At 39.0% G+C, this 25,935-nt stretch overlaps 1 protein-coding gene across 1 annotated transcript in view; it reads left to right on the top strand.

Moving 5' to 3' along the window:
- ACD1 (Pheophorbide a oxygenase family protein with Rieske 2Fe-2S domain-containing protein) overlaps positions 1-25,935 on the top strand; it is a 73,734-nt gene that overhangs the window by 23,254 nt on the left and 24,545 nt on the right. The window contains exons 3-4 of the mRNA XM_077390304.1: positions 12,816-12,942; positions 20,090-20,226. Coding sequence (XP_077246419.1) covers positions 12,816-12,942; positions 20,090-20,226 — 264 coding nt within the window. The remainder of the gene's footprint in view (positions 1-12,815; positions 12,943-20,089; positions 20,227-25,935) is intronic.

Raw genomic sequence — 25,935 nt, forward strand, 5'->3', positions numbered from 1 at the left:
GTGTTGTGTTCTATACAGGAATTTCACATGTCAATCGCCATTACACAACTCATCTCAACACATGGCTTGCGGATCCACACACACAATGATCAAGGAGCTTGCACTCATAGTGAAGACATCACCATTTGAAGATGTTCAAGTCAAGAAGCTCGAGATGAAGATCCCACAAGTTCCTTAGGAAGTGTCAAGAAGAAGCTTGGAGATGAACCAACATGGTTACACCTCATGTACCTCTCAACATGTCTTGAAGATTTGAGGGAGTCACAAGAGCCAAGTCAAGTTCAAGATGTTCACTTGCAAGTTGAAGAAGTCCAAGGAAGTGCGAAGGAGCCTATACATTCCAAGAAGACTCAATGGTATTATTTTTAGAATGTATTTGGAGTCCTCTTGATTTTATGTTAAATACACTTTCAAAGGTTTTCAAATGGTTTTCACACTTAATTTTTATATCTTTGAAAACCATACACAGCCAAAAATGTGTTTGAAAAGCTAGGACCAAAGCCCAAAGACCATTGCCCAAAGCCCCTGAATTTTAAATGTTAAAAAGGAATGGCTTCAAATACCGGGCCGGATAACCGGGGTGAGCCGGGCGACCGCGGAAATGGTTCTGTTGAAACAGAACCATTCCAGCATGGTTTGGGCGGGCGACCGCCATGAGTTGGTCAACCTCGGATAGGTTTTTGAGCGAAAAATTTAATTAAACAGGTGCCCTCGCTGGGCAAACGCCATGGGGCAGTCGACCTCGACGGTAAGAAATTTGAAAATAAAAAAAAGGGAGCCCAATAAGGGCGGGCGACCACCGTAGCTCGGTCGACCGCGCCGGTCTGGCAAACTAACCGTTGGGGCTTGCGGGGCTTGACTTTTTCAACCCAGGTTTTTACTGTTTTACCCCCAAACGGTCATTTTTTCAAATACACTATATATACACTATCTAAACCTATATAAGCAAGCTTTTGAACATTTTGAAAAGATCAAATCCCATAGTTTTGAGCTAAAACCTTCATATAAAAAACTAAACCTCTTTGAACCTGTATTTTTACATTCTATCAAGAGGATCTCTATTAGGCCTTTACATTTTCTATCCTTGGAGAGTTTGTGAGCTATCATTGTTTGTATCAAGCCTATTAAGAGGCTAAGAGAGTTCTTTGATTTTTAGTTCTTCATTTGTATTGAGGGTCTTCGATTCGGCCCGGTAACAAAGGTGAATCCGTTGTAAGAGGGAGTGTGCCCTCGCAAGGCTTTGTGCAGAAAGGGTTTGTCCCCTTTGAAGTTGGAGAAGTTGGATGTACGGCTTGGAGATTCGCCATTGAAGAATCTCAACTTTAGTGGAGTGCCCTAGGAGATCAACTTGGAAGAGTGGAGTAGGTCTTGTGATAGACCGAACCACTATAAATCTTGTGCCTTGTGGTTGCCTCTTCTTCTCCTTCTCTTTGCACTTGGTGATTGATAATCTCTACCCTTGTATTTATGTTTTATTGAACAAGGTTTAGAGCATATAAGCATAAAGTAATATTTAAACCCTAGCTTTCATTATCTTGATTATTTGAACAAGGGTTAGACTAACAAATGCTTAATTAGTAAATTAATTTTAATAATCCACTTAATTAAGCCAAGATTTTTTAATTGACCAATCCCCCCCCTCTTGGGTTGTCACACTTGCATTTCAATTTTAGACTAATAAGCTGGATACATAGTTTGTACAAGTTGTTGTCAAAAGTTCTTGCAATTAGGCTTAGTTCTGTAATGGGTGAAATAATTTCAAAATTCCAGATGGCTTTTGTGAATCAGCGCCAAATACTTGATGGGGTTCTTATTGCAAATGAGATCCTTGACACTGCAAAAAGGGAGAATGTTGGCGGTATAATTACTAGAATCGACTTGGAAAAGGTGTACGATCATGTTGATTGGTTTGTGTTGGAATCAACAATGGAGAGGATGGGGTTTGGAGACAAATGGAGAAGATGGATTATGTCTTACGTATCTACATCATCTTTCTCTGTATTGGTTAACGGAAGTCCAGAAGGCTTTTTCAAAAGCTCCGGGGGGTTGAGACAGGGTGATCATGTCTCGCCATATCTGTTCATCATGATAACTGAGATTCTGAGTCTTATGTTACTAAAGGCTGAAATGTTGGGGTATTTCGTTGGAATAAAAGCTAGTAGAAATTGGGCAACGGTAACTCATCCACAATTTGCAGATGATACCATTATATTTCTTAAGAATGGTGATGATGGGGTGAAAAATCTCAAACGATTATGCCCGTTTGCGCATTCCATATGGATGAGCATTTTCAGATTTTTTTGGTATCTCTACTGCATTACAAAAGAGCATTACGAAAGTTATGCTGAATTGGGGAGGTGCATTTCATGGATGCTTTGGAAATATTACGTGGATGGTAGTGCCGTTCGCTATTATTTGGTTCATATGGCGAGAATGGAAGAATCATATTTTTCTTCAAAAATCAAGAAATTGGCAGCATGTGGCCCTTGAAATTAAGCTTGCAACTGTTGTATGGTCTAAGGAAAGGGCGGGCATTCCCTATTCTACCATGGAAATATTACGCAATTGGCTATCGGGGATCAACGAACGAAGTCGGAAATGCATCATATCACCTAAGTGGGAACCACCTCCTGATGGATGGATTAAACTCAATTTTGGTGGCAGCTCTCTTGAGAACCCAGGACCGGGGGGCTTCGGCGGTGTCTTTTGGGGTTCGGATGGCGTATGACGTCTTATTCCGGTCCTGCTGGTTCGTGCGATGCAAATGACGCCGAAGTGAGGGCTCTTTTATTTGGTCTTCAGTGGTATGCTAAGCACAATCTCGGACCGCTCATCGTTGAAGGAGACTCGAGCAATGTCATTGCCTGGGCTAGGAACCAATGCTCTGACATGCTCACATTCTGGATGAAATTAATTAAGCTGCAGATATGCCATAGGAGATGCTCGTCTAATGTGTTGGTGGATGGATTGGCTAAAGAGGGGACAAGCCTCGTCCCCATGCATGTCTCCTTATTTTGCCCGCTTGAGGGGGATATCAGTTCGTAGGATATGTCAATATCTTAGATTTTGGTTACAGTGGTTTGTTCTTTCAAAAAAGAAAAGAAAAGAAATATCGCTCCGATTGCAATATCCAGCTTGTAGGACCCCCTCCTTCCCAACGCGGGATTTGATTCTCATGCGAGGGATATTTTTTCACGATTTCCATGCCTTCCATCTCCATGTGAATCTTGATTTTCCATTCTTTGGTCATGGAAATCCCATGGATTATTCATCAGGATTTGGATCTGTTCAACGCTGTTATGACCAAAACGAGGAACAATCTTGTGTTGACAGTTTGTTGGGTTTTTGAAGCAATGCACAGCTGCCAATCGATGTCGGTGCTGTGGGTGGGGCAAAGAAAGCAACTAATGATCGAACCAGGTCATTAAGATTTGTCAAGAAATCTATTATCTTCACATTATTGTCCGAAGCATTGTTCGAGTTGGAGATTGCTTTCACTACTTGCTCCATTGACGTTTACTACTCTCAAAGGTTTCCTTCGTCAGCCACTCAATTGATTGTTCGATCGTCTGAGAAATAGAATCCATCTTCTCACGACCACCACATTTGTCACCATCTTCTAGCTAGGGATTAACTACTCTGATACTAACTTGATAGCTCCCAAATTCGATCAATAGAAATTGGATGAAATCTAATAAAAAATAAACAGGACTGAGGGAAATGGGAATATTGATATCTTCAACGGGATCAGAGTGCCAAGAGCAATGCAATTGCATTTCTGTCACAACCCTAGCCAATCAACACTTACATTGATTTATAGATGCTCCTAAGCAAACCTAAAACTAGCAGAAAAATAAATTAAGAGAAGAAGGTAATTAGCTGAATAATATCCACGACTAGGGAGCATGATTTTTTTATAGGTAAGCTGAGATTGAACCTCAGAGTTGAAGAACAGAGCTGTAACCAATTGAGCTAGAGGTTTAACCCATGGGAGCATGATACTATATATGGATGTATCACAACACTCTACTGATGCGAACCATTTGGATTTTTGATAAAAAGAACTAATAACGTGATTTGTATTAGAGTTGATCATCATTGTTACTGATTCATTTTTATGTTAGCTATTCTCTTAATTAGGATATGGTATTTCCACCATTGAATTTAGGTAGAGCCACTTACCACTAGTTTTTTTTGTTTTTACAAATGTGGAGGGCAGTAGAACCCAAGGTTGCCAGGGTGGGAATCGAAAACGGGATTCGATTCGGGATTCGAAAGCGGGATTCAAAGGCTCCGGGGAGGGTTGGGAGCGGGATTCGAATTTTTGCCGGGGAATCGTCGAGGATTTGCCGGAGAGCGATAAAAACTTAATCAATGATAAAATTTAAGGAAAAATACCTGAAAATCAAAATCTAAGCATTCAGCTGTTTACCATTAAACATAAATATGATTCCAAATACCGAAATTATAACATTCAGGAGCCGAGAGGTCTAGGACTCCACCATTAAACAAAAAATTCAGTTTCCAAAAAGCCAAATATCAAAATTATTTCAGAATATCTCCAGTCTTTTCAATTAAAAAGATATAAAAGTTAGATTTTCCTCTTTCCCTTCAAATAAACAAGATCAGTTCGTCCTCTTCCTTCAACATTTTCTGTAAAGAAAAAATTTAAAGAAATGTATTAATATTTATAAGACTAATATCTTCACTGGGAAATTAAAAGTGTTAAAATTTTAAATATGTCTCTTCAAGTGTGAAATTGTACCTCCCCTTGTACGTTCTCCACGCCCCAGGAAACTAGTAATACGACCTTGAGTGTTGGATGATCGTCCAATTTCAAGTTCTGAGCTGCTGACCACTCTTGGAGTCCCAGATCCTGCAGCTTCGTCAGTCTAAGTCACAAATATTGAGTGCAGGGCCTGAAGGTAAGGCCTGAGATGACGCACGAAATGTAGAAGGTCTAAGGAAATCATCATCGAGATCCTGCCATCGCATTTCCTCCATTCTGATAGAGGAGTCATCCATAATTGGGAGCTTTGGGTTGATGTCCCATTTCCTATATGGTCCTTCTTTGTATGCAGCCGCATTATATCTAAATAATAGATTCCAAAATTAAATAAATAATCTGACATAAGTCATGAAAAACAATTATTATATGGAAAAACTAAATAAAGAACTTAAACCTGGATAGGAGTCGAAGATTTGAGTCGATGTACATAAGGGTATCAGCACGATGTGAATTTAAGCGATTACGCTTTACGTTGTGAATGAAGCTATATGTGCTCTATACTCTCTTTGTAGAAGATGTGCTGATAGGCTGTGAGAGAACTTTGATGGCCACTGACTGTAACTCAGGTACATGACTTCCATGAAAGTTCCACCATTTGGTCACAGACACCTTGGGATCTTTCGCATCATCCCTGGCAAATTTACTGGAAAACCTTCCAACTCTTCCTATGAAATCATATAATTGACGTCTAATCGTACTACTCATCTCATCATCAGATGAGAGAGCCTTAATGGCTTCATAAACAGCATCCATGATTTCGGGGTCTTTATCAAAAAATAAAATTGAATAATTGATCAGTCAGCAACATAAATGGAGATAAATACAATTACATTACGAAAATTCACAATACGAGAAACAATTACATACCTGGGGTGACTCGTTTACCACCGCCTGGTGCTGGAATATTGAGATTTACATGGTCATAATATTTTGGAGTGAGTACATGAGCCAAGGCATGCATTCGAACATTCATCTTCCCCCATCGTTCCACTACAATACCATGAATATGATTGTACATGTCAGGCACATCTTTCAAGTTATCTTTTATTTGCCCTAACATATTGTCCATGCCTTCGTACACTTCTGATATTAGACATCATTCCTGGTCAGTGAACTTAATCATTTTATAGATGGGCTTCATAATTAATAATGCCAATCTTATGTTCGTCCAAAACTCATCAGAGACTACCCAAGTAGTTGTCGTCTCCCCCTCTCTATCATCACTTTGTCGGTGCAAGCATTCAGCCATTCTTTCCAAGCATCTGCCAATACTGTCATCTGCAACACCTCCCTTACATCAAGAAGTCTCTTCAGTGTAGTATAATGAGTTGCAAATCTGGTCTTCGCAACTTTCAGCAACTCAAACTTCGAATTGCTTCTAAATATCGCAAGAGCTTGCGAATGATTGGTAATGTATTTGACGACATCTTTGCAGGAATGGTAAGTCTCTCCAATCCAACTCAAGTGTTTATGCTTGGCCAAGTCTTTGAATATCAGATTTAATGTGTGAACCACACAAGGGGACCACAATATGTGGGGATAAACTTTATTAACCTTTGTCCCAGCAAACTTGCAATTGGCTGCATTCTGTGTCACCACCTGCACAACATTAAAAGGCCCTACTTCTTGAATGGCATCCAACAACAACTTTGCAATGTTTTTCCCTGGTTTCTCCACAGCAGATAAGTCATGCGCATAGAGAAACATCGAACCGAACATATTCGATGCCAGTACATTATCAGGGCTTTGTTCTTCACGTTTGTCCATCCATCAGAGACAATTGAAAGCCCATGTTCAGGCCATTTTTCTCCTAGAACACCTGTATCTCTTGTTACATTCTCTTTCTCATGGTCCAATAATGTTGTTCTTGCTTTCTCATAAGAAGGCAACTTGTATCTAGGCACATAATTGGCAGCAATTATCATCTCTTGAAAATATGGAGATCGGAGGATGTTAAAAGGAATCCCATTGGCGGCAAAAAATCACAGTACTTTATGATCAACATCGTCTCTATCCTTTGCTCTAAAAGACTTGCCAATTGGTGATTCAGTAACCTTACTTGAAGAAGTCCCACCAGAGCTGGAAGACTTGCCAAGCACGTCTAACCGTGATTTCTTCAGTGGCACTCTCCCAGGTAAATTCTCTGCTTGTTGGACTTGGCTTCTGATATGCTCTTGTAATTTTTTGTCTTTTGCAACTACACTGCAATATGCTATTCCTTGACCTTGACCTTGACCTCTTGGTGCTTTCACAAGGTGTGCGTGCACCTTTGTATAAGTCCTAGTGTAAGCCTTCTTACAGTGTTTACTTTTTCACTTTTTTATTCCCCCATGTCCTTCACCAACTTTCCTTCCTTTGACTACGTGTGACCATAAAACTGTCGCTGACCTCGCGTTCGGACTCAACACTATGTCTTCATCATAATCTTCTTCCACATTCTTCATCATAGTAGTATTCTAGGTTCCCTTCAAAAACTACGTCATCATCACCTACACCTCCTTGGACTTGAAATTCTTGGTCGACAGTCTCATCCATCTTCTCTCAATTGCCTGACAAAATCAAATTGTAAAATATTTGGCTAAGTATGATAGATATTTTCTACTGTGAGCGTCTTACATGCATGCATGCAAGGGTATGCAAGCGTAGGCTCAGGGGTAGGGTCAGAGTTGGGTTTCCCGTGGCGCAGTGTCGAATCCATTGGATTTTTCAATAGACCGTCTTACGTGGGAATTCTCGGGGGTATTCACTATTTTGCAGGAGTAGGGTCAGGATTGGGTTTCCCGTGGCGCAGTGTCAAATTTATTGGATTTATCTAACAGACCGTCTTACGTGGGTATTCCCAGGAGTATTCACTATTTTGCAGGGGTAGGGTCAGGGTTGGGTTTCCCGTGGCGCAATGTCGAATCTATTGGATTTATCCAACAGACCGTCTTACGTGGGAATTCCCAGGAGTATTCACTATTTTGCAGGGGTAAGGATAGGGTCAGGGTTGGGTTTCCTGTGGCGCAGTGTCGAATCCATTGGATTTATCCAACAGACCGTCTTACGTGGGAGTTCCCAGGGTATTCACTATTTTGCAGGGGTAGGGGTAAGGGTCAGGGTTGGGTTTCCCGTGGTGCAGTGTCGAATCCATTGGATTTATCCAACAGACCGTCTTACTTTGGAATTCCCCTCCCCAAACCTCCCGAGCATACACATGGTTGTTGCTTGAGAAAGCGTACACATAGGCTCTGTTGCATGAGAGAGCACACACGCAGGCTCACATAGCCCATAAAATCAAGAACTTAAAAGCCCCTATCTATATTGAATCATTGATCATCAGCCCCTTCACTGAATTTTAAAGCTTGAAAAATACATCAACAACACAAATATTAAAAGCTTGAATATTTTAAACTAAAATTTTAAATAGCAGAATTACGCAGAAATTTTAAACTAAAAAGACAGGCTAGATAGCTTGAATTAAAAAAAAACAAAAAAACAAATATAGCTTGAGCCTTGAATATCCCAGAAATATAAAAAAATACACAAATCTATTTTTGTTATAAAAAAAATAAAAAAGGGTATCCGGATATTTTTCCCTCCTCAGACGGATATTTCCCCTCCTTAGATGGATATTTTCCCCTCCTCAGATGGAAAATTTCCCCTCACCAGTAAACCATTCTCACAGAAACCGTTAAAGGGGGGGGGGGGGGGAGGGGGGATTCATCCGTTTAAGCGTGGAAAATATCATTTCCCTTTCTTTTTCTGCAAAAAAAAATGAAGAAGAAAATTTCTTACCTCTTCTTCTTTCTTTCTTCTCTTCGGAGTTCGGACGGAGCTCCTCTTCTTCTTCTCTTCTTCTGACGGAGACCGGCGGCGGCTTTTTCCGGTGAAAGGGGATAGGGTTTTTCAGCCTCAGCAAAAATGAGAGAGAAAAAAGTCTCTCGACCTTTTATAACGAGGATTAGGTTTTTAAAGGGAAATTACTTAAAAGCCCTCATGTTTTTACCCCTCTAGTCTTTTAAAACGGTCAAAAATCGTAATTTCGCATTAAAACATGGGATTCACGATTCCCCCTCACTAAAAAACGGATTTTACGGAATGGGATTCGCGGTTCCAGGTAATGGGAATCCCGATTCCATATTCATAAAACTGCGATTTTGTATATTTTTGAATCCTGAATCCTAAAATTTTGAATCGCGATTCCGGTGGATTATAAATCGCGGTTCCCAAATCAAAATTCGCATTTCCGACGAAATGGATTTGGGATTCCCATTTCTTGGCGAATCGAACCGAATCCCGAATCGGATTTGCGTTTCGGGGAATCGCGATTCCCCACCTACAGAAACGAATCCCAAGGGTATCCACGCTTCTACTAGAACCTATTATTTGTAAAATAAATAAATCCCTACTTTCCTAGGAAAGGTATGGAGCAATCACTCTCTTAGATCTCTCCTTTCATGCTGAAAAATCTCTTTGAATTGCTAGAATTTTGTAAGCCCAAGGGTTCCCATGGGTTCATACATTCGCCTTTACCTTATTGTTTTGATGCTAGCAAACCCAAATTGATTAGTCTTTATGGACTAATGTGTTGTCTTTTAGTGTTGTGCCTTAGACAGGAATTTAACATGTCATATCGTCATTACACAACACAACACAACACAACACATGGCTTGCAGATCAACATGCACAATGTACCAAGGAGCTTGCACATTGGAGAGATTATCCTCGGAAGATACTCTAGTCAAGAGCTCAAGTCAAGGATCCCAAGTTGCCTAACAAGTGCTAGTAGAAGCTTGGAGTTGAACAAGCCTTGTTGACCACCTCATGGACCATTCAACATGCTCAAGGAATGGAGGATTTCACAAGAGCCAAATCAAGTCGGAGAGTTCACTCGCAAGTTCAAGTTGTCCAAGAAAGTGCGGAGGAGCCAAGCAATCCAAGAAGACTCAAGGTTTTATCTTTTTAGATTGTATTTGGAGTCCTCTTGTTATTTGTATGTGCACTTTCAAAAAGATTTTCAAAATAGTTTTCATAACAACTTTAACATCTTTAAAAACCATCTACACACTCCCCAAAATGTATTTGAAAACCTTGGACAAAAGCCCAAAGACCATGCCCAAAGTCCCTAAGATTTTAACTTCAAAATGGATTTTTAAACAGGGCCGGTCGACTGGGGTTCCCCGGGCGACCGCGGGAAGGTGGTTGGAAATTCAGCACTTGCCGAAGCATAGCGGGCCGGTCGACCGGAGCGTCCCGGGTGACTGCGGAGGTGTACCTGGAAATCCAGAAACACTCCATCATGGTCGGGCCGGTCAACCGCCATAAGGCCGAGTGACTGCGAATAGGGACCTGGACAAAAATATAAAAGTCCAGGTAGCTCTCGCCAGACGATCACCATGACTCGATCGACCGCGCCGGTTTGAAATTTGAAAATAAAAAGAGAGCTCCCGATAGGGAGGGCGACCGCGATGCTTCTGTGGACCGCGCCGGTCTGGAAAACTAGCTGTTGGGGCCCGCGTTGCTTGACTTTTTCAACCCTGTTTTTTACGGTTTTGTCCTCAAACGATCATATCTTTTCATGGGCTATTTAAACCCTATCCTAGACCAACTAAGTAACCTTTTGGCAAATCGTTTTCAAATCCTTTGAGCCTAAACTTGCAAATCTAAGGTTCTTTAGTTTTATCCTCTTTATGCTTTAATTTGTGCATTTTTCATTTATCAAGAGGATCTCCATAGGCTTTTACTTTGCTATTCTTTTGGAGAGATTGTGAGCTATTATTTTTGTAATCCGCCTATTAAGAGGCTTGAGAGTTTTTCTTTTCTTTGTTCTTCATTGTATTGAGGGTCTCTGATTCGGCCCGATAATAAAGGTGAATCTTGGAGTTTGTGAGAGGGGTTTTCGCTTCGGCCTTTGAAAGAGAAGCTTGATTGTATTGAGGGTCTAGGATTCGACCCATTAACAAAGGAGAATCCGGAGTTAGAGGGTTTGTCCCCTCGGAGGTGAAGAAGGAGTTGTAAAGCTTGGAGATTGGGCTTAAAAGCTCACCATTAGTGAAGTAACCAAGGAGCTAAACTTGGAAGAGTGGAGTAGGTCTTTTTGATAGACCGAACCACTATAAAAATTGTGTCTCCTCATTGTGGTGTGAATCATCTTCTCTCCTTTCTTCTCACTTGGTGATTGGTAACCTCTAACCCTCTCATGTATTTATGTTTTAATTGAACAAGGGTTAGTGAATGCATGATAGTAATATCCAAACTCTAATTTTATTATCTTCATATTTGAACTAGGGTTTAATACAATTAACATAAAATTGGCAAATTGATTTTAATCTTTCAAACTAATTAAGCGAAAATTTTTAATTAACCAATTCACTCCCACTCTTGGGTTGCCACACTTGTATTTCAAATTTGCATTAAAACCAAGAAACCATCACCACTCAATCCAGCATTGCACGTGCAATTGTGCAAGCATATGCACGCCACCCTTAAAGGCTTACAGACCCTTCAGCTTGGTACTTGGACCCAAACATATGAAAAAGATGGAAGAATGAAAAGATGGGGTCCATATCCTCGAAGCTCAATCAGGTGCAATGATGGCGGGCACATACATTGACCTCGACAAGCTTTGTCTTGTTCAACATCAATACCATCAAAGAGCCATGTCTCATCAGCATCCACCACTGCCAACAACAAGTCAATCCGCACAAATGTCGGCCCCATCATTGAGAGACTCGACACATTCGAGGTTTTGTTCATTGCTCCCTATTCCTGTGAAACTACCAATTACTTCAAAAAGCTTAAGCTGTTAGAGATGGTGTTATTTAAACATTTATACTTTAACACTCCCCCTCATGGTGGCTCCTCTTTATAGGGTTGACCTACACCTATGTCAACAATATCTTTGATATAATAGCACGTTTTTATCGCGACAATTTGATAAAACAACAAAATCCCGAAATAATCACGAGATTTTAAAAATATAGTGATATTTTCATTCTCATCATAAAATATCGCGATAATTTAACGATATTATCCCGATATTTTTACAATATTTTTATTTTATATTTTTTTTCTTAAATTTTATATTTTTATAGATGTTTTAAATAATTTTATCTTTATCGTTCCTCCCCCCGGCCCCCGATATAAACACGGAAAAAATTTAAAAAATTCAATACATCCCGAGATTTTCCCTTGCCGAGAAATTCCCGAGAATGATATTTGTGACATAGGCCTACACATGGCACGTGTGGCCCCTCTTTTGGGTTGGCCATTACTTGTGGGTTTTTAATGTCAAGGAGTTTTGAAATGAGGAACTTTTGCTCTGATACCATGTGAAACTACCAATTACCCCAAAAGCTTAAGCTGTTAGAGATGGTGTTATTTAATCATTTATACTTTAACAATTCCTAGTTCAAAATCAGCGACTCCTCGGAAGATCTCAACAATAAACACCCGTTCCCCACTAGAATCCCTTGGAATCTGAGATTATGCGACACCATCCTGTGCAAGAAAGTACCAACCCAGGTGTCCAGGGGTTGTGTAGTCTCTTTAGGTTCTTATTTTTAATGGATTGGAGCATTTTGACTACCTTGATGAGAATGAATTTAAAGATAATTTATCTCTCAATTAAGCTCTTTTTTTCTTGTATAAGATTCCAAGGGAGAATTTAAAGGTAATTTCAACTAAGCAAAGGCTCTGAAGATCTCAACCAAAAAGACCCCTTTCCCCCATTAGACTCCCTTGCTAACTGTCTAACTGAGCTTTCACAGCACCACCCTCTGTAGGAAAGTGCCACCCGTAGGTGTCTAAGGGGTTAGCTAGGCTCTTTAGGGCCCTTTTATTGAATGTCACTCTATTTAAGCATTCTTACTACCTTGTTGATGAGAATTTATAGATAATTTCTTGCCCAAGTAAGTTTCAATCATATATGATTTTAAGGGAGATTTTTTGGAAAAGTGAATTTTTTCCTTTTTTGTGACAATTTTCCCGCAATAAGCTGTGGATGACTCAAAAATTTGGGTGGTTATGTTGTTCGTATGATTAGGTTGCCAAGTGACTTTTATAGTCCTGAATTCTCAACTGTGACGATTCAACGAGATTTGTTCTACGGTTATGACACGCTTATGGAGAATGTCTCAGATCCTTCCCATATTGATTTTGCTCACCACAAGGTATGTTACAACCAACAACCATTCTTTTTAGTATCATCATCTTTATATAATGAAACAACTAATGTATAAATTACAAAATGTGAATGATATAGTCAAATTCCAACATCAATAAACTCACCTATTTGTGATTGATTCCTTTTAGTAGGTACTTTGGCTTGCATCAATTGTTATTTTTTTCTTTTTTTACTAGGTCCTATTTGTGTGCATGTGGCATGTGACTGCGCCATTCCTTTTGAAAATTAATTTATTGAATTAGACTCTATTGCTTTCAAACTAGTCAACATTAGTATTAAACAAGCAAAATATTGCAAAAATGAGTAAACATCTCTCCTGTAAGAAACCACTTGAAAAACTCACTTCAGACTTGAGCTAGGCTATAGGCTTGAATTGCCAAAAAGAGCTAGCTGAATACCTCAATTAATGAATTTTGCCTTACAGTTTATAGAATAAGCAAAACATGACTTGTACTGATCTAGAAGAAAATATTAGACATAAAAATGACATGAACAAGCCTTTCAGATCATGACAATGACTTAAATCCCTACCCTTTAGATGGTCTGTTATAGACATATAGTTGACTGACAAAGATAAAGTGCCTAATTCCCAACTACCTTTAGACTTTTTGATTTTATAGAGCTGATTTCAGCTTCACCTAATCTTTCCAAAAAAAATAAATTCAGCTTCATTTATTATAATTTTTTTTCGCTTCCACTTCACAGAGTATCCACTACTTTGTATTTACAGTGTTAGATTTCTTGAGCTCTAGATTTGCTTTCACGATATAGAAATTAAATAAAGAATCCAAATTCATTTTGCGGAGTGCCAATGGGGTAGCGTATAAGGTAGCTAAAGATGGGGTATCCAGAGAAAGATTGGAGCGATTTGATTATCTCCCCCCTTGATATTTTTCTTTTGTTTCCTTCTTTGATCTTGTATTTTCTGTATTTTTCTGTATAGACCATCTCGGTCTCCTTTCGATTTTATTAATACTATCTACCATTCCAAAAAAAAAAAAGAATCTAAATTCATTTTCATCTCATAGAGTCAAGCAGACAAAGGGTAATCAAAGCATCCAACTCCCTTGATCTTACCCTGAAGGGACCTAAAAGGGATAGTAAGTCTTCAAGACAGTTGATAGAGTCCTCAAAAAACAAAGAACTCTTTACTAGAAGTTAAAAGAAATATAGAGGAACAACGCCCCCAAAGCAATACCTACTTGCAAAACTCGAGAGGTCAAGCATGATGAAGTGGATTTCACAAAACTACTAGTGGAATAAACACTCAAATTGGGGGCAGATGAGAAAAAGGAGCCTTGTTTTCAGAGGGTTACAGTGGAAATTGATGGATGGCGCATCTATGGGAGGAAAATTAACAAAAATTGCAATCTAGAAGTGGGCTATGATGAAGTGTATGGATCCGGACAGATATGTAAAATATGGAAATTGAGGCGATCCAGCCATTAAACCGCTTTGAAACTTGTATGGATGTTAGGCGCAGACTCAAGGAGGACAATAATTGAATTTGAGGTTGATAAGATTATACAAACTCAAATCGCTGTGTTTTTTAGAATTCTGAAGGGTTTCTAATGACATCTAAAAATTGATTGTGCCTCACGATCCGACCAATGATCACGTTGAATATTGGATATGTACTAGAGGATGTTATAGGAATCGTGATATTCATATTTGACGCAAATCTGACCGTTGGATCAATTTGAAACTTAGATTTGTGGATGGTTGAGAGAAGGAAAGAAACTTTATAGTTTGAGCCAAATCCGACGGATAGAATTGCACGATTAGGAATTTAGGACTGCTTGCAGGAAATTAAACTAAGATGAGACCATTGTAAAGAATACGGTAAAGATGAAAGGAGAAAGAAAATACTTGAGTAGGAAAATTACTAGGGCATCTCACTACTAGTTTTCCGAGGGCATCACATGATGAGCCTGATCAAGGCATCACACCTATGATCGATGGTCTTAGGGCATCACACCACTAACGATCAAGGCATCTCATGTATGACTCCTTGCTCCTTAGGCTTCAGACCCTAGGGTATCCATGGTTCGTACGAAGATCAGGAAAATGGCATCACATCCATTAAAAATGCTTCAATTTAACTGTATTCATATTCATTCATCCATAGTTCAACATGAAAGAAAAATGTCCCGAGGCTTACAATATATATAAGAACAGATGGAGAAATTAGAAAGTTCTAGAACTCTAAACAAAATTCTAACAGTTTTGGACTCTAATACCCTCTAATGACTTGAAGAATCTTTTTCCCACTTAAAATTTTCGTAAGACACGTATGGGGGCCTTTTTAAAACACTCATAACTCAAAGAAACTAAGTGATATTGCTGAGAAATATAGTAGTGATCCTCCTATAACGTAAGGGACTTAAAAGACCCATGAATGACACAAATATTAGAATATGGGACTTATGATGATCTTCGTCATGCTTCCCCACTTGAAAAGATTTCAGCCCGATGAATGTCATGATTGGCATGGTGGGTGGGAGTTTGTCACCTCTAATACTCCCACAATATAGCCCTAGCATATTAAGTATTTCCAATGAACAAGAGGCTTTGGGAAATTGTGTCGTCGGTCTGAAATAATGTAATCACAAAGTTCGATTTTGATGTATTCCTTCTAACATGTCAACTTAGGTGGAAATTAACTTGGGTCTTTTGCTTCCTTAAATCTATTGACTTGTACTAGTATGTCCTCGAGTAATTAGTACAAATTTGGTAGGGGTTCAAATTTACGATTTGTGACTTTGTTAGAGTGATTTGAAGCTCTCACTATGTCAAAATAATTTCCTCTTCCATGCGTGTTGTATGATGGATGTTGCTATCTTGATCCTCATATAATTCTCATGAACTAACTTCTGTCGAAACCAACTTTGAAGGATGCTAGCCATTTTATGAATTCTTGAGTACCGTGAGTGTGCCACGTACTGTCGAAATTATAGTTGGATGACTAGTGCCGCTCACATTCGTGTTTTAAGTCGAGTGATTGTCGCGCCACCAATCGTCTTATACAAGCTTTAGCTCGCTCTTGGATTCCCAATTGAATTCCTCTTTCTTCTAGTTGATAACTAGATAGGAAGAATTGTTCTTCCAAATCCTCTGGGTGTCCGTGTGATCAGAAGGAGTCCCTACTCCAACTTTCGGGGCCTTCGTGGTGGAGAAGCGCAGAAGCCAAGCGGGGAGTGGATCTGGCAGAGACTATTAGTCGGGTAGTAAAATCTGGTATAAGTTAGCTGGAATTTCTTAATTTCAGCAAGTCCGGGAGGAGAAAAGCAGAGGATTGGATGTAGATCTGCCTCTTCTTCAAGAACTACCTGTCTCCACTTTTTCTAGCAAGTTTCTGGATCTAAATAATCAAGATCTGTGGGTAGCTTTGGATGAATCGAAACCTTGAGTTCAAAGGTGGCCCATTTAGGCATAGGAAACTTGATCTATGGGAGTTCGAGAGTTCTTTGGAAAGCACCGTGAAAGCACCTCGGACATTCTCTACCAGGGAAGGAATATAGCTAACAGAACCTGTAGTTGTGGCTACAGGATAGAAAGTCTCAAAGATGTATACCTAGACATAATAGAAGCTCGCTACACGATCTTTGAAGCCCTGCAATGGCTGGAGATAGACAGAGACTGTTGTAGGAAAAACCTAGTGCTGTTAAGAAATGGACGGAGTTTATCATCACCCCGGTCTTTGCCGAGAAGCCCCCGAGGATACGATTCAATCTATGGCAGTAGAGGTGAGAGGATATCAAAAGTCAGAGGAAATCTTCCTAGCCGCAAAAGTTCCTCTTCCTAGCCGCAGAAGACAATCATGAAGATGGGTTGAGGAACTGGGATTACCATTGACCTTGAAACATTCTGACAATTGGAGTTGCGGAACCTGCTGATACTACAATTTTGGCACTCGAAATAAATGTAGAAAGTGCGCAAAAGTTAGAGATGAGGAGCTAGAGGAGGAAGACGGAGTCAGTTCAAGGCAGGAAAAGAGAGAAGTCTCGTCCCCCTCCGATTTGGGAGCTTTGGTGAAATATCCTGAAATTGTAATAGCAGGTAAAGAGGTGGAAGACCGTAAAAGGAACTGAAAAAATGCTCGGTAGGGTGTGTGAAAAAATCCTCATGGGACCTTGAGGAGGTATGGCAGTGGGCTATTAAAGATTGGAATATACCATTGCTATCAAAGCCCCTTGTAATTAATAGGTCGGAGGTTTTATTCAGGTTTGATTTGGAACAACAAGCATTACGGGTCCTCCGAAAAGGGGGATGCTTTGGGTCATAATATGTCCTCTCTGCATTCATGGAACCCTGTCATACATTCTGGAGCCAAAACTGTGTGTCTACGATTTTATGACATTTCGCTTCATGCATGATCATTAACGACAGTTGAAACTTTGGGAAAGCTTTTTGGCCAAGTGCTGCAAGTTCAGTTATCAGGGAATCATGACTATTGTGTGGCTTTCGCCTCAGTAAAAGTCCTAACTCAGTATTGGAAGTCGGTAACGCCATTTATTAAGTTAAAAGTGGATGACAAAATCTACTTAGTCCAAGTGAAATGTATGCCTGGGGCGGAAAATGAGGAAGTCTCGTCCCAAACGGCTAGCCAGATCAGAAAAAACATCACTGGTTTTCTCCCTCCGGTACCGGAGGAAAGCATGGTTGAGAAGGAGGATAAAAAAGTTTTTTTGAGGGAAGTATAGGAAGGTCAGAAGGAGCCGTTGAACTTCAAACTCAAATTTCCACGTAAGTAGTTGATAGCTGAGACTTCTTTAGCTGGATCTCTAAGGCCAAGGATCAAGACTTTCAAGCAAACCACATTTATTGCCCCAACACTTGGTGTTTTCCTACAAAATAACCCAAACCGAGGGGGTCTAAATCGCCGACAAGAAAAGCTAAATTTCCCTAAAGGTTCTGCTCCAAAACCAGGTCAAAGGGGGAGAAAGGATTTCAGACTGGGCGTAGTCTCGAAAAACTTAAAGTTTGGCGAGAAAAAGAATTTTCGCAATCGAGATTCGAGAGCTTTTGAGAAGCGACACTTTGCTCGGAAAGGTGAAAACGATTGGAAGTCAAAATGTTTCTGTGTGGGTAGACTCTCTTTTAAATCGCCTCGATAAGAACAAGGGTCATCATTACAATTACCCTCTCAAAGAGAGCTCGAAAGGTGGTTTCGTACCTTTTAAGAAGAAATGGGAAGGATATCACTCAAACAGAAATGAACAAAAAAGGAACAGTTCGTTTCAAATATACTAAAACTGTTAGAAAGTTATGATAGACCTGGTGATTCCTCGTCCTCAGAAGATGAGGAAAGAGTGGATCAAAAAGGTAAAGGGAAGACTGAACCCGTAAGTGGATGGGAGGAAAATAATAGATTTTGTGAAGAATCCCGATCGAGAAGTGAGATTGCAAGGGAATTCATGAAAATTCAAAGGAAAAAACTCAAGGAGGTAGCAAAGGAAAATGAGGAAGGAATTTCCCAACTATCTGGGAAAAGGTCTGTCAAAGAAGATTGTATACCTCAATCCAAGCAGCCATACCTTCAACAATGATTGGAAGATGAATGGCAGGAAAGCAAGGATCGGTTGGAGGCTGTTCTGATGGGAGAGAAGGAGAAGAAGAAGGGCATAATTTTGCCTGATGAGGAATCTAAAATGACAAGAGACTCGATGGAAGTGGAACTCAGTGGGAAAATTACATCCTGGATTGAGAGGGCTGAACAGATTTTAGGAGAAGGAGCGCAGGAAGTTTCAGAGGAAGAAGAGAAGGTGATGTTGAATTCGGATGAGGAATCCTCATAAGAGGATAAAGAAGAAGCGTCAGAAGAAGAAGAAAAGGTCTTCTCTTGTGAGTTTGAAAAAATGAAAAAAATGGGGGACCACCATGGAATTAGGGTTCCAAGAAAATATTGAAGAGACAGAAAAAATGTTCTTTGACTTAGAGAAGAGGGATGCGGGGGAAAAAAGGAAACACCCCAAGGAAAGGAAGTAGAGAGCTTAACTCTCTCAGGAAGTAAGGGTTAATTTCTGGAGGCTCCGTTCGTTTACAACTGTATTATGTTGTAGTCTCTGAGTTAGGATTGCTCACAGTCTTCGGCTTGTTATTGACACTGCTGTTGTTCATGAAAAGTATTGCGGGTTTCAGCTTTAACCTGGTGGCAAGCTTTCTAGAAGATCTTAGATGAAGATTGCGTAAGGTGGAGGGAGTAGTAGTTGGTACTAATATCCACGAAGATTGAAAAGACTCTGAAATCTAACAGGGGTGCTATACCTGACATTCGTTGAGATCTAGTGTTTTGGAAAGGAAAATGTAATGGGATATGTAAGGGAGAATAGTTTTGTAAGGGGGAAAAGTGGTGAAAATTTTTCTTCTAGGGCCCTGGAACAATGTCTAAATCCGGGCACAATTCCCACGTCTATTTGGTGGAAGAGCGTGACCGCAATTGTTATTGTCCACCACATTTTGGGCGTATCTGGAAACCATTTGCAAAGGCGTTCCCTAGTACTTTATTAAAATGTTTCAATGGAATTTTTGAGTTGAATCTGGTATAAAAGTGGTTAGAGAAGAAGATACAAAAGAGTTCGAATGGCTTTATTATAGAGTTTGTAAATGGAGGCATTCTAAATACTCAAAATCTTATTGCAGGAATATGCAAAGATCAAAGCGTTCCAAGAAATCAAATCAGGTCTATTGATTTTTCAAAGAAGGAACATTGAGTCGGAGTCTCTCTCTCTCTCTCTCTCTCTCTCTCTCTCAAACGAATTGGCCATCGCAACTTTGAATGCCCAGAGATCCAACTAGGAAACAGACATTATTGTATAAGGTGGTGCCAGGTTGGAGATATGAACAGGTAATTCTGTTTATGTTTTCTTCCAATTATTTATTTTCAAAATTTCTACCCTGTGATCCCTTCTTTCCCTTCATAACTCTGAGATGAATGACCTACAGCCAATCTTAGTAACTATTCTTCCTAGTGTTGGATAAAGAAACAAATATTTTCCTGATAAAAAGAGTGGTTCTATTAAAGAAGTTAACTTTTGTTATCAGTATTCTCTATGATCCTATATTTTGCAAGTAGTGACTAATTTCACAAAATTGAATATTTTTACTTCTCTTATCAAGTATGTACTCTATAGGTCACAGGAAGGAGGGACAGGGCGAAGCCTTTGCCGTTTAAGTTGGAGTCTAGTGGTGTATGGGGCTTTGCTGGATCTAATGAAGGGAGCCCACGAATCACTGCTGAATTCATTGCACCTTGTTATTATGTGAATAAGTGAGTCAATTTCAATTAATTCAGTAGTTCTCATCATGCATAACCTTTTTTTTCTTCTAATTAGTATTATCTATACAATACCTAATTGTTGACCCTTAGTAATATCATGTTTAAGGTGACACATTTGAAGATTTTGGACCATGAGTGATACTTCTTTTAAACAAAGTGCCATGGATGGTTTACCTTGCTTTTCTACGAATTGTAATGTGTTGGAAATCAATGCAGCTGCACCATTTTTGTTGTTTTCTTTAGTTTTTCTGCAAATAGGTGTTTTACTTTTGTGTTTTGAGCTCTATATTATTTTGAAACATAGTATTAGATGACTTTTAAAAATTTTGTGTAGACTGGTAATCTGTAAGTGGAAGATGATATCTGCATTCCCCTGTGTATATGATAGAACTCTTCCTTATTACTTCTTTGATTGGAGAATTCCCGTATACATGATAGAACTCTTCCATATTACTTCTTTGATTAACTACTGATAGTCTTTTGGATTTTTAAGTTTTTAACTACTTCTCTAACAGCCAATTTGGTAAGTATAATAAGGAGATGTGTCCTTGTTAAAACAGGGGACGGCACTTATCATCTCCCATCTGTAATTTGTAATTCTAGCAATATGTGTCAACACCACTGACATCTATGCTCATACTTGGTAGAATCTGCAAACATTTGTAACAATTCATCTTTTACTACAATAACAAGTAAGACTCTTGTTCCACTTTCAACAACAACAACAACAACAACAAAACAAGTAAGACTCTTGTTACCTGCATACTATGCCACCTGAAGGCATTGCAATATTAACATCGCTCACACTGCCGAAGGTGCATGCAAATGTAAGGAATTCATTGAAATCCATTGGTTGAGGAAACTTAGTTTTAGTTTTCTGTTCCCCTGTGCATGCATTCCCTATACATACTTCCTGATAACAAGGTTGACTATTTGAATGGCAAGTCATCAACTAACCTATATGATGAAGTTAGTTTGTAGTCTGGTAAACCTATCTGGTTCTTGTTATCCTATCTAAGGGTGCTGTAAGGAGCACACCAGTTAGTCAAGATTTACACAGACCTGAAAATTATAATAATGTTACTTTAATTTTCAAGGTTATTAGGTCTTTTTAGTATTTCTATTTATTTAAAGCAGTCTTTGTAGATTTCTCCTTCTGTAAAATGAAGTACATGTTTTTCTTAGTTGCTGACTAGGAAAACCATAGATAACACGTCCATCCCTTTTCTTCATTCACATGCTTAGTTTGATGTATTCTCCTAGTAGTCGGAAACTCCTTGCGTGGGTGAGGAATTTGTTTCCCCTAAAATGCATTTCAGAATATGAAAAAAAATTTGGGAAATGTTTCTGAAATTCATGGGAAGCGCTTAGGAAATGTATGAAAAACTTATGTGAAACATGTGTGAAACGTATGAAAAACTCGTAAAAAATGTATGCGAAATGTGAGGGAAACATTTGTGAAATGAAAATCATTTTTGCAAAAAAAAAACGTACCAAAAAAATTCTAAAATAGATATTAGAAAGGAAAACAATAGCATATATTGCAATAAAAAATAAGTAAAAATAGGGCAATGATATATTCACACCCCTGCAGGATAATTCACACCCTTTTAAAGGAGGGTGTGTGGCAGATTTTAACACTTTTTAACGCCAATACGTTAAAGGGGTGTGAATTATCCTACAGGGGGTGCGAATTTATCGTTGCCCTAAAAATATTAAGCTAAAAGTATAAAAATGTGTATAGAACATACATAAATTATCTATATATATGCCTGCACATTAAATAAAAATTATGAAAACTTATAAATGTATGTATTTATGCGTATAATCCTGTAGAAATATGAAATTAACAAATTTTAAATCTACAAATACATATATTTCATGTTTCACGTATATTTCATATATGTTTTCCTTGACATTTCTCTATCGTTTCTGAAACGTTTCTAATGCGTTTCCTAATATGTTTCTCAATGCATTTTTCATACGATTTCCATCGTTTTACCATTTCTCGTTTCCCTTCTATTTTTTCCTCGTGTTTACCGTTTCTGGTGCTTCCTGAATTTGTTTCCCAATCTGGTAACTATGGTTATGCTTTTGTTTTTTGAGTCCCTTCACACATTTCCATTTTCCGTAAAAGATCATTCATTCTGGATTTTTCAAACAAGATTTAAAAATCAATCCCTTGTTTTTTATTATTTAGGGACAATGAAACCAAGTATCTGTTGACATCCATATCTTTTTGTTATATCTATATTCAATTGACTCATGGTCATTTTTACTTTTCTGCTAAAAAAAGAAGGGTTTTCAGAGGTAGGCGTAAAACTCACAACTTTTCTAAAATTTTACATAAAAAATAGAAAAAAAAAAAAATGAAAATTAACAAAAAAAATTCTAAAAAATATAGGAAAACATATGCTTCATTTGTAATAAAATATCATCATCCAACCATTAGTACACTAACAAAATAAATTATCCAATTGTCATTGCCAAGTTTTTTTTTTTGGATGGCTAAGAATTTTATTGTTAAGAGATCGAAGTGGTCAAGGAAAATACAAAGAAAGAAAAAAAATAGTACGGAGAAGAGAAAAACATCCCCAATAAGAAACAAAAAGTCAGTCAAGGCGGCAAAAAATCGAAGAGCTCCAATCCCTCTTTGGATAATCCATCCCTAGCAAGCTTACCAGCTTTTTTATTTGCGGTCCTTCTCCCATGTCTAAAAGAAATCTTATAGTCTCTAAGTAAATCATGAATCTCATCAAAATAGGCTGCAAATCTCCAAGGAATTGTAGATGCTCTCTTGAGCACATTAAGGGAGTCGCCCTCCACCACGACCTTATCCATAACTTCTTAATCCAAAAGCTTGATCCCTTGGAGTATGGCCCACACTTATGCTTTGCTCGCGTCAGCCACCCCTATAGGACTAGAGAAAGCCCATCTAGTCGGACCCAAGTCATCTCTAAGAAGACCCCTGATGCCTGTTGGTTCGGGATTTCCAAGTTTCGGTCCATCGAAGTTGAGTTTTAGGCATCCGGAATCAGTCGCAACCCAATCCTGCATTATCTTAAGATATTTTCCGAGCTATAGAAAAAAGCCCTCCATTCATGCCATAACTCAAAAGCGAACACAATTCTGAAGCAAGGCACTATCTTCACCCAAGAGATCGAGAGGGCAACTACTTTGGAAAAGAGATAACCACAATTCTTTGCATGCCCTTTAAACCCTGAGCATTTCTTTCTTTCCATAAAACCCAAATTGTAGCTAAGAAGGCTACATACCATAAAATCTTAACATTTTTCCTCCAAGGGACCAAAGACCAACACTCCAAAAGGTCCACAAGTTTGGCAGGAAAGATCCAGGATATGCCAAATTGACCAAACCTTGGCTACTATGGAGAGCAAATGGGAAGGCAAAAGGGAGAAATAGAATGATTTAACAAAAAATTCACCGTAGGAGTTCCAGATCCAAACCTACTTATCCAAACCAGATTGGCTGACATAACAAACCTGAAGAATCTCAAGCAATCTGGGAGGGTGAGCTCTCAATCAAAGAAATTTCTTTTGAAAGCCGGCTTCCAAATTATCTTGTTCTTAATACGATCGAAACACACTGCTATAGAAGCTTCTTGTGAGGCGGCCGTAGCAAATAAATCCGGAAACAACTCCTTTAAAGGACCAAGTTATCCACCAAATAATACAAAGTTTAGAGTTAGAGACTAGAAAGATCAAGTTTTTTGACCAAGTTACCACCGATAGCTTCATTTTGTTTATAGAAAATCGTAAGAAGCGATGGATTTTGATTTCGTTGAGTAGTTTTTGACCAAGTTACCAATACCTTCGTTTTGTTGATGGAAAACCGTCAAGAGTGATGAATTTTGATTCCGTTGAATAGTTCGGGGGAAATTTCTTCGCTGTTACGAAGCAATATGGGGCAAAGATCCAATTTCCATAAATCCAGAGTTTAAGGCATTCACATGGAGGATGAGACGATCCAAGGCGTCACTGGGATTATGGGGGGCAGAGCTTCCCCGGGCTACCTCTTGAAGTAGGCAGAGTTGAAAAGTTGTGGTGGGACCATATTGTGCAGAGTGGAGAAAAGGCTAGACACTTGGAAAAGAAATTTGGTTTCAAGAGGAGGAATGGTTACTCTCATAAAAGCAGTGCTAGCTAATATCCCAATTTACCAGATGTCGATAATCAAATGCCCTGTCAGTGTTGCAGAGAGAATTGAGAAAATCCAGAGACGCTTTCTTTTGGGGGTGGAGGGAGGGAGGGAGGGGGAAGGGGGGGGGGGGGGGTAGGGGATACTAATGATGAGCACAGTATCTCGTTGGTAAAGTGGGAAGAAGTCTGTAAGCCTATTAAAAGCGGAGGCCTTGGAAGAAGGATTAAGGAAACAAACATCGCTCTTCTTGAGAAATGGTTATGGAGATTTGGGAAGGAGGAATCACATCCTTTGTTTAGAGTTATTGAAAGTAAATATGGCGCTTCGCCGGGTTATTGGGAGTCTGAGGATAATTTCATATGTCAAGGGATTACAGCATGGAGAGACATCATGAAATTTAGACAATTGTTCGTAGAAGGAATTAGACATCATAATTTCATACTTGGGTGACGGAATTCGGTTTTGGCAAGACAAATGGTATGCTGAGCGGACCACAAAAGATTTGTTCATCATTGCAGTGCTCAAGGATGGCTTCGTTAAAGATAATATAATGAGAAGGAATGTTTGTGTTATTTAAGTGCCTCAATTAAGAAGGAATATCTTTTTTAGAGAGCTTAATTCCTTTGGTAGATTATTGGAGATGCTTCGGAAGGGCTATATAAAAATAGGATGGGAAAGATAAATGGGTTTATATCTGGAATACTATTCAAGCAAGAATAATTACTGGGGACAACAAAGGTGATGTTCACTGCATACCATGGATTGCAATGTCGCCATCCCTCGGTGAATTTCCTTTCGTATTCAGGAGGAGACAATTTCCTTTTAAGGTTGCATTTGCTATGACGATCAATAAAAGCCAAGTGCAAACTTTGTCAAATGTTGGGATATATTTTAACAGAACGTGTTTTCAGTCTTGGTCAACTTTATGTTGCTATGCGTCTAGGCGTGCCTTTCTAGAAAACACTGAAAAAAAGCTATTGCCTGTGGCACTAATTTGAATTTTCTTGGCTTTCAAACCCACATTTCCTCTATATTTTTAGATCTCATTACTTTCATTATTGGAAGAGTTTTATCCCCAAAATAAAATCGCTATGCTCAGCAGTACTCAAAATCGCATAGTTTAAAAAAAAAAATTAATCAATTTTGCCTGAAACCATGGAACCCGGGGTCTAGATCTGATGGTGGTGAAAATAAATACATAAAGATCAGAACATTACCTTTTATCACCGAAGTTTAAATTCTCTACTTGATGTACTCGTCGAACGCCCGCAACCGTTCTGAACGCTACGGACCCGCAAGTTGAACCGATGGATTGCTTTTATTGCACCAAGGGATATGGAATAACAATTATTCCAAGATAGTACTGATCTATATCAGTACTATAGAAGAAGAAATTGTATTTTTATTTTGGAGCCTTTTTGTGTTCTTAAACTAGAACTAGAAGAGAGAGAGAGAGAGAGAGAGAGAGAGAGAGAGAGAGAGAGAGAGAGAGTGGACGAATTTTGTAGAGCCAAGGGGGGAATATTTTTCCAGCTCAAG

The sequence above is a fragment of the Tasmannia lanceolata genome, unplaced genomic scaffold, assembly GCF_043159265.1.
Source record: "Tasmannia lanceolata isolate RefF3 unplaced genomic scaffold, GAP_Taslan_0.1 ptg000011l, whole genome shotgun sequence".
NCBI classification, from domain to species: domain Eukaryota; kingdom Viridiplantae; phylum Streptophyta; class Magnoliopsida; order Canellales; family Winteraceae; genus Tasmannia; species Tasmannia lanceolata.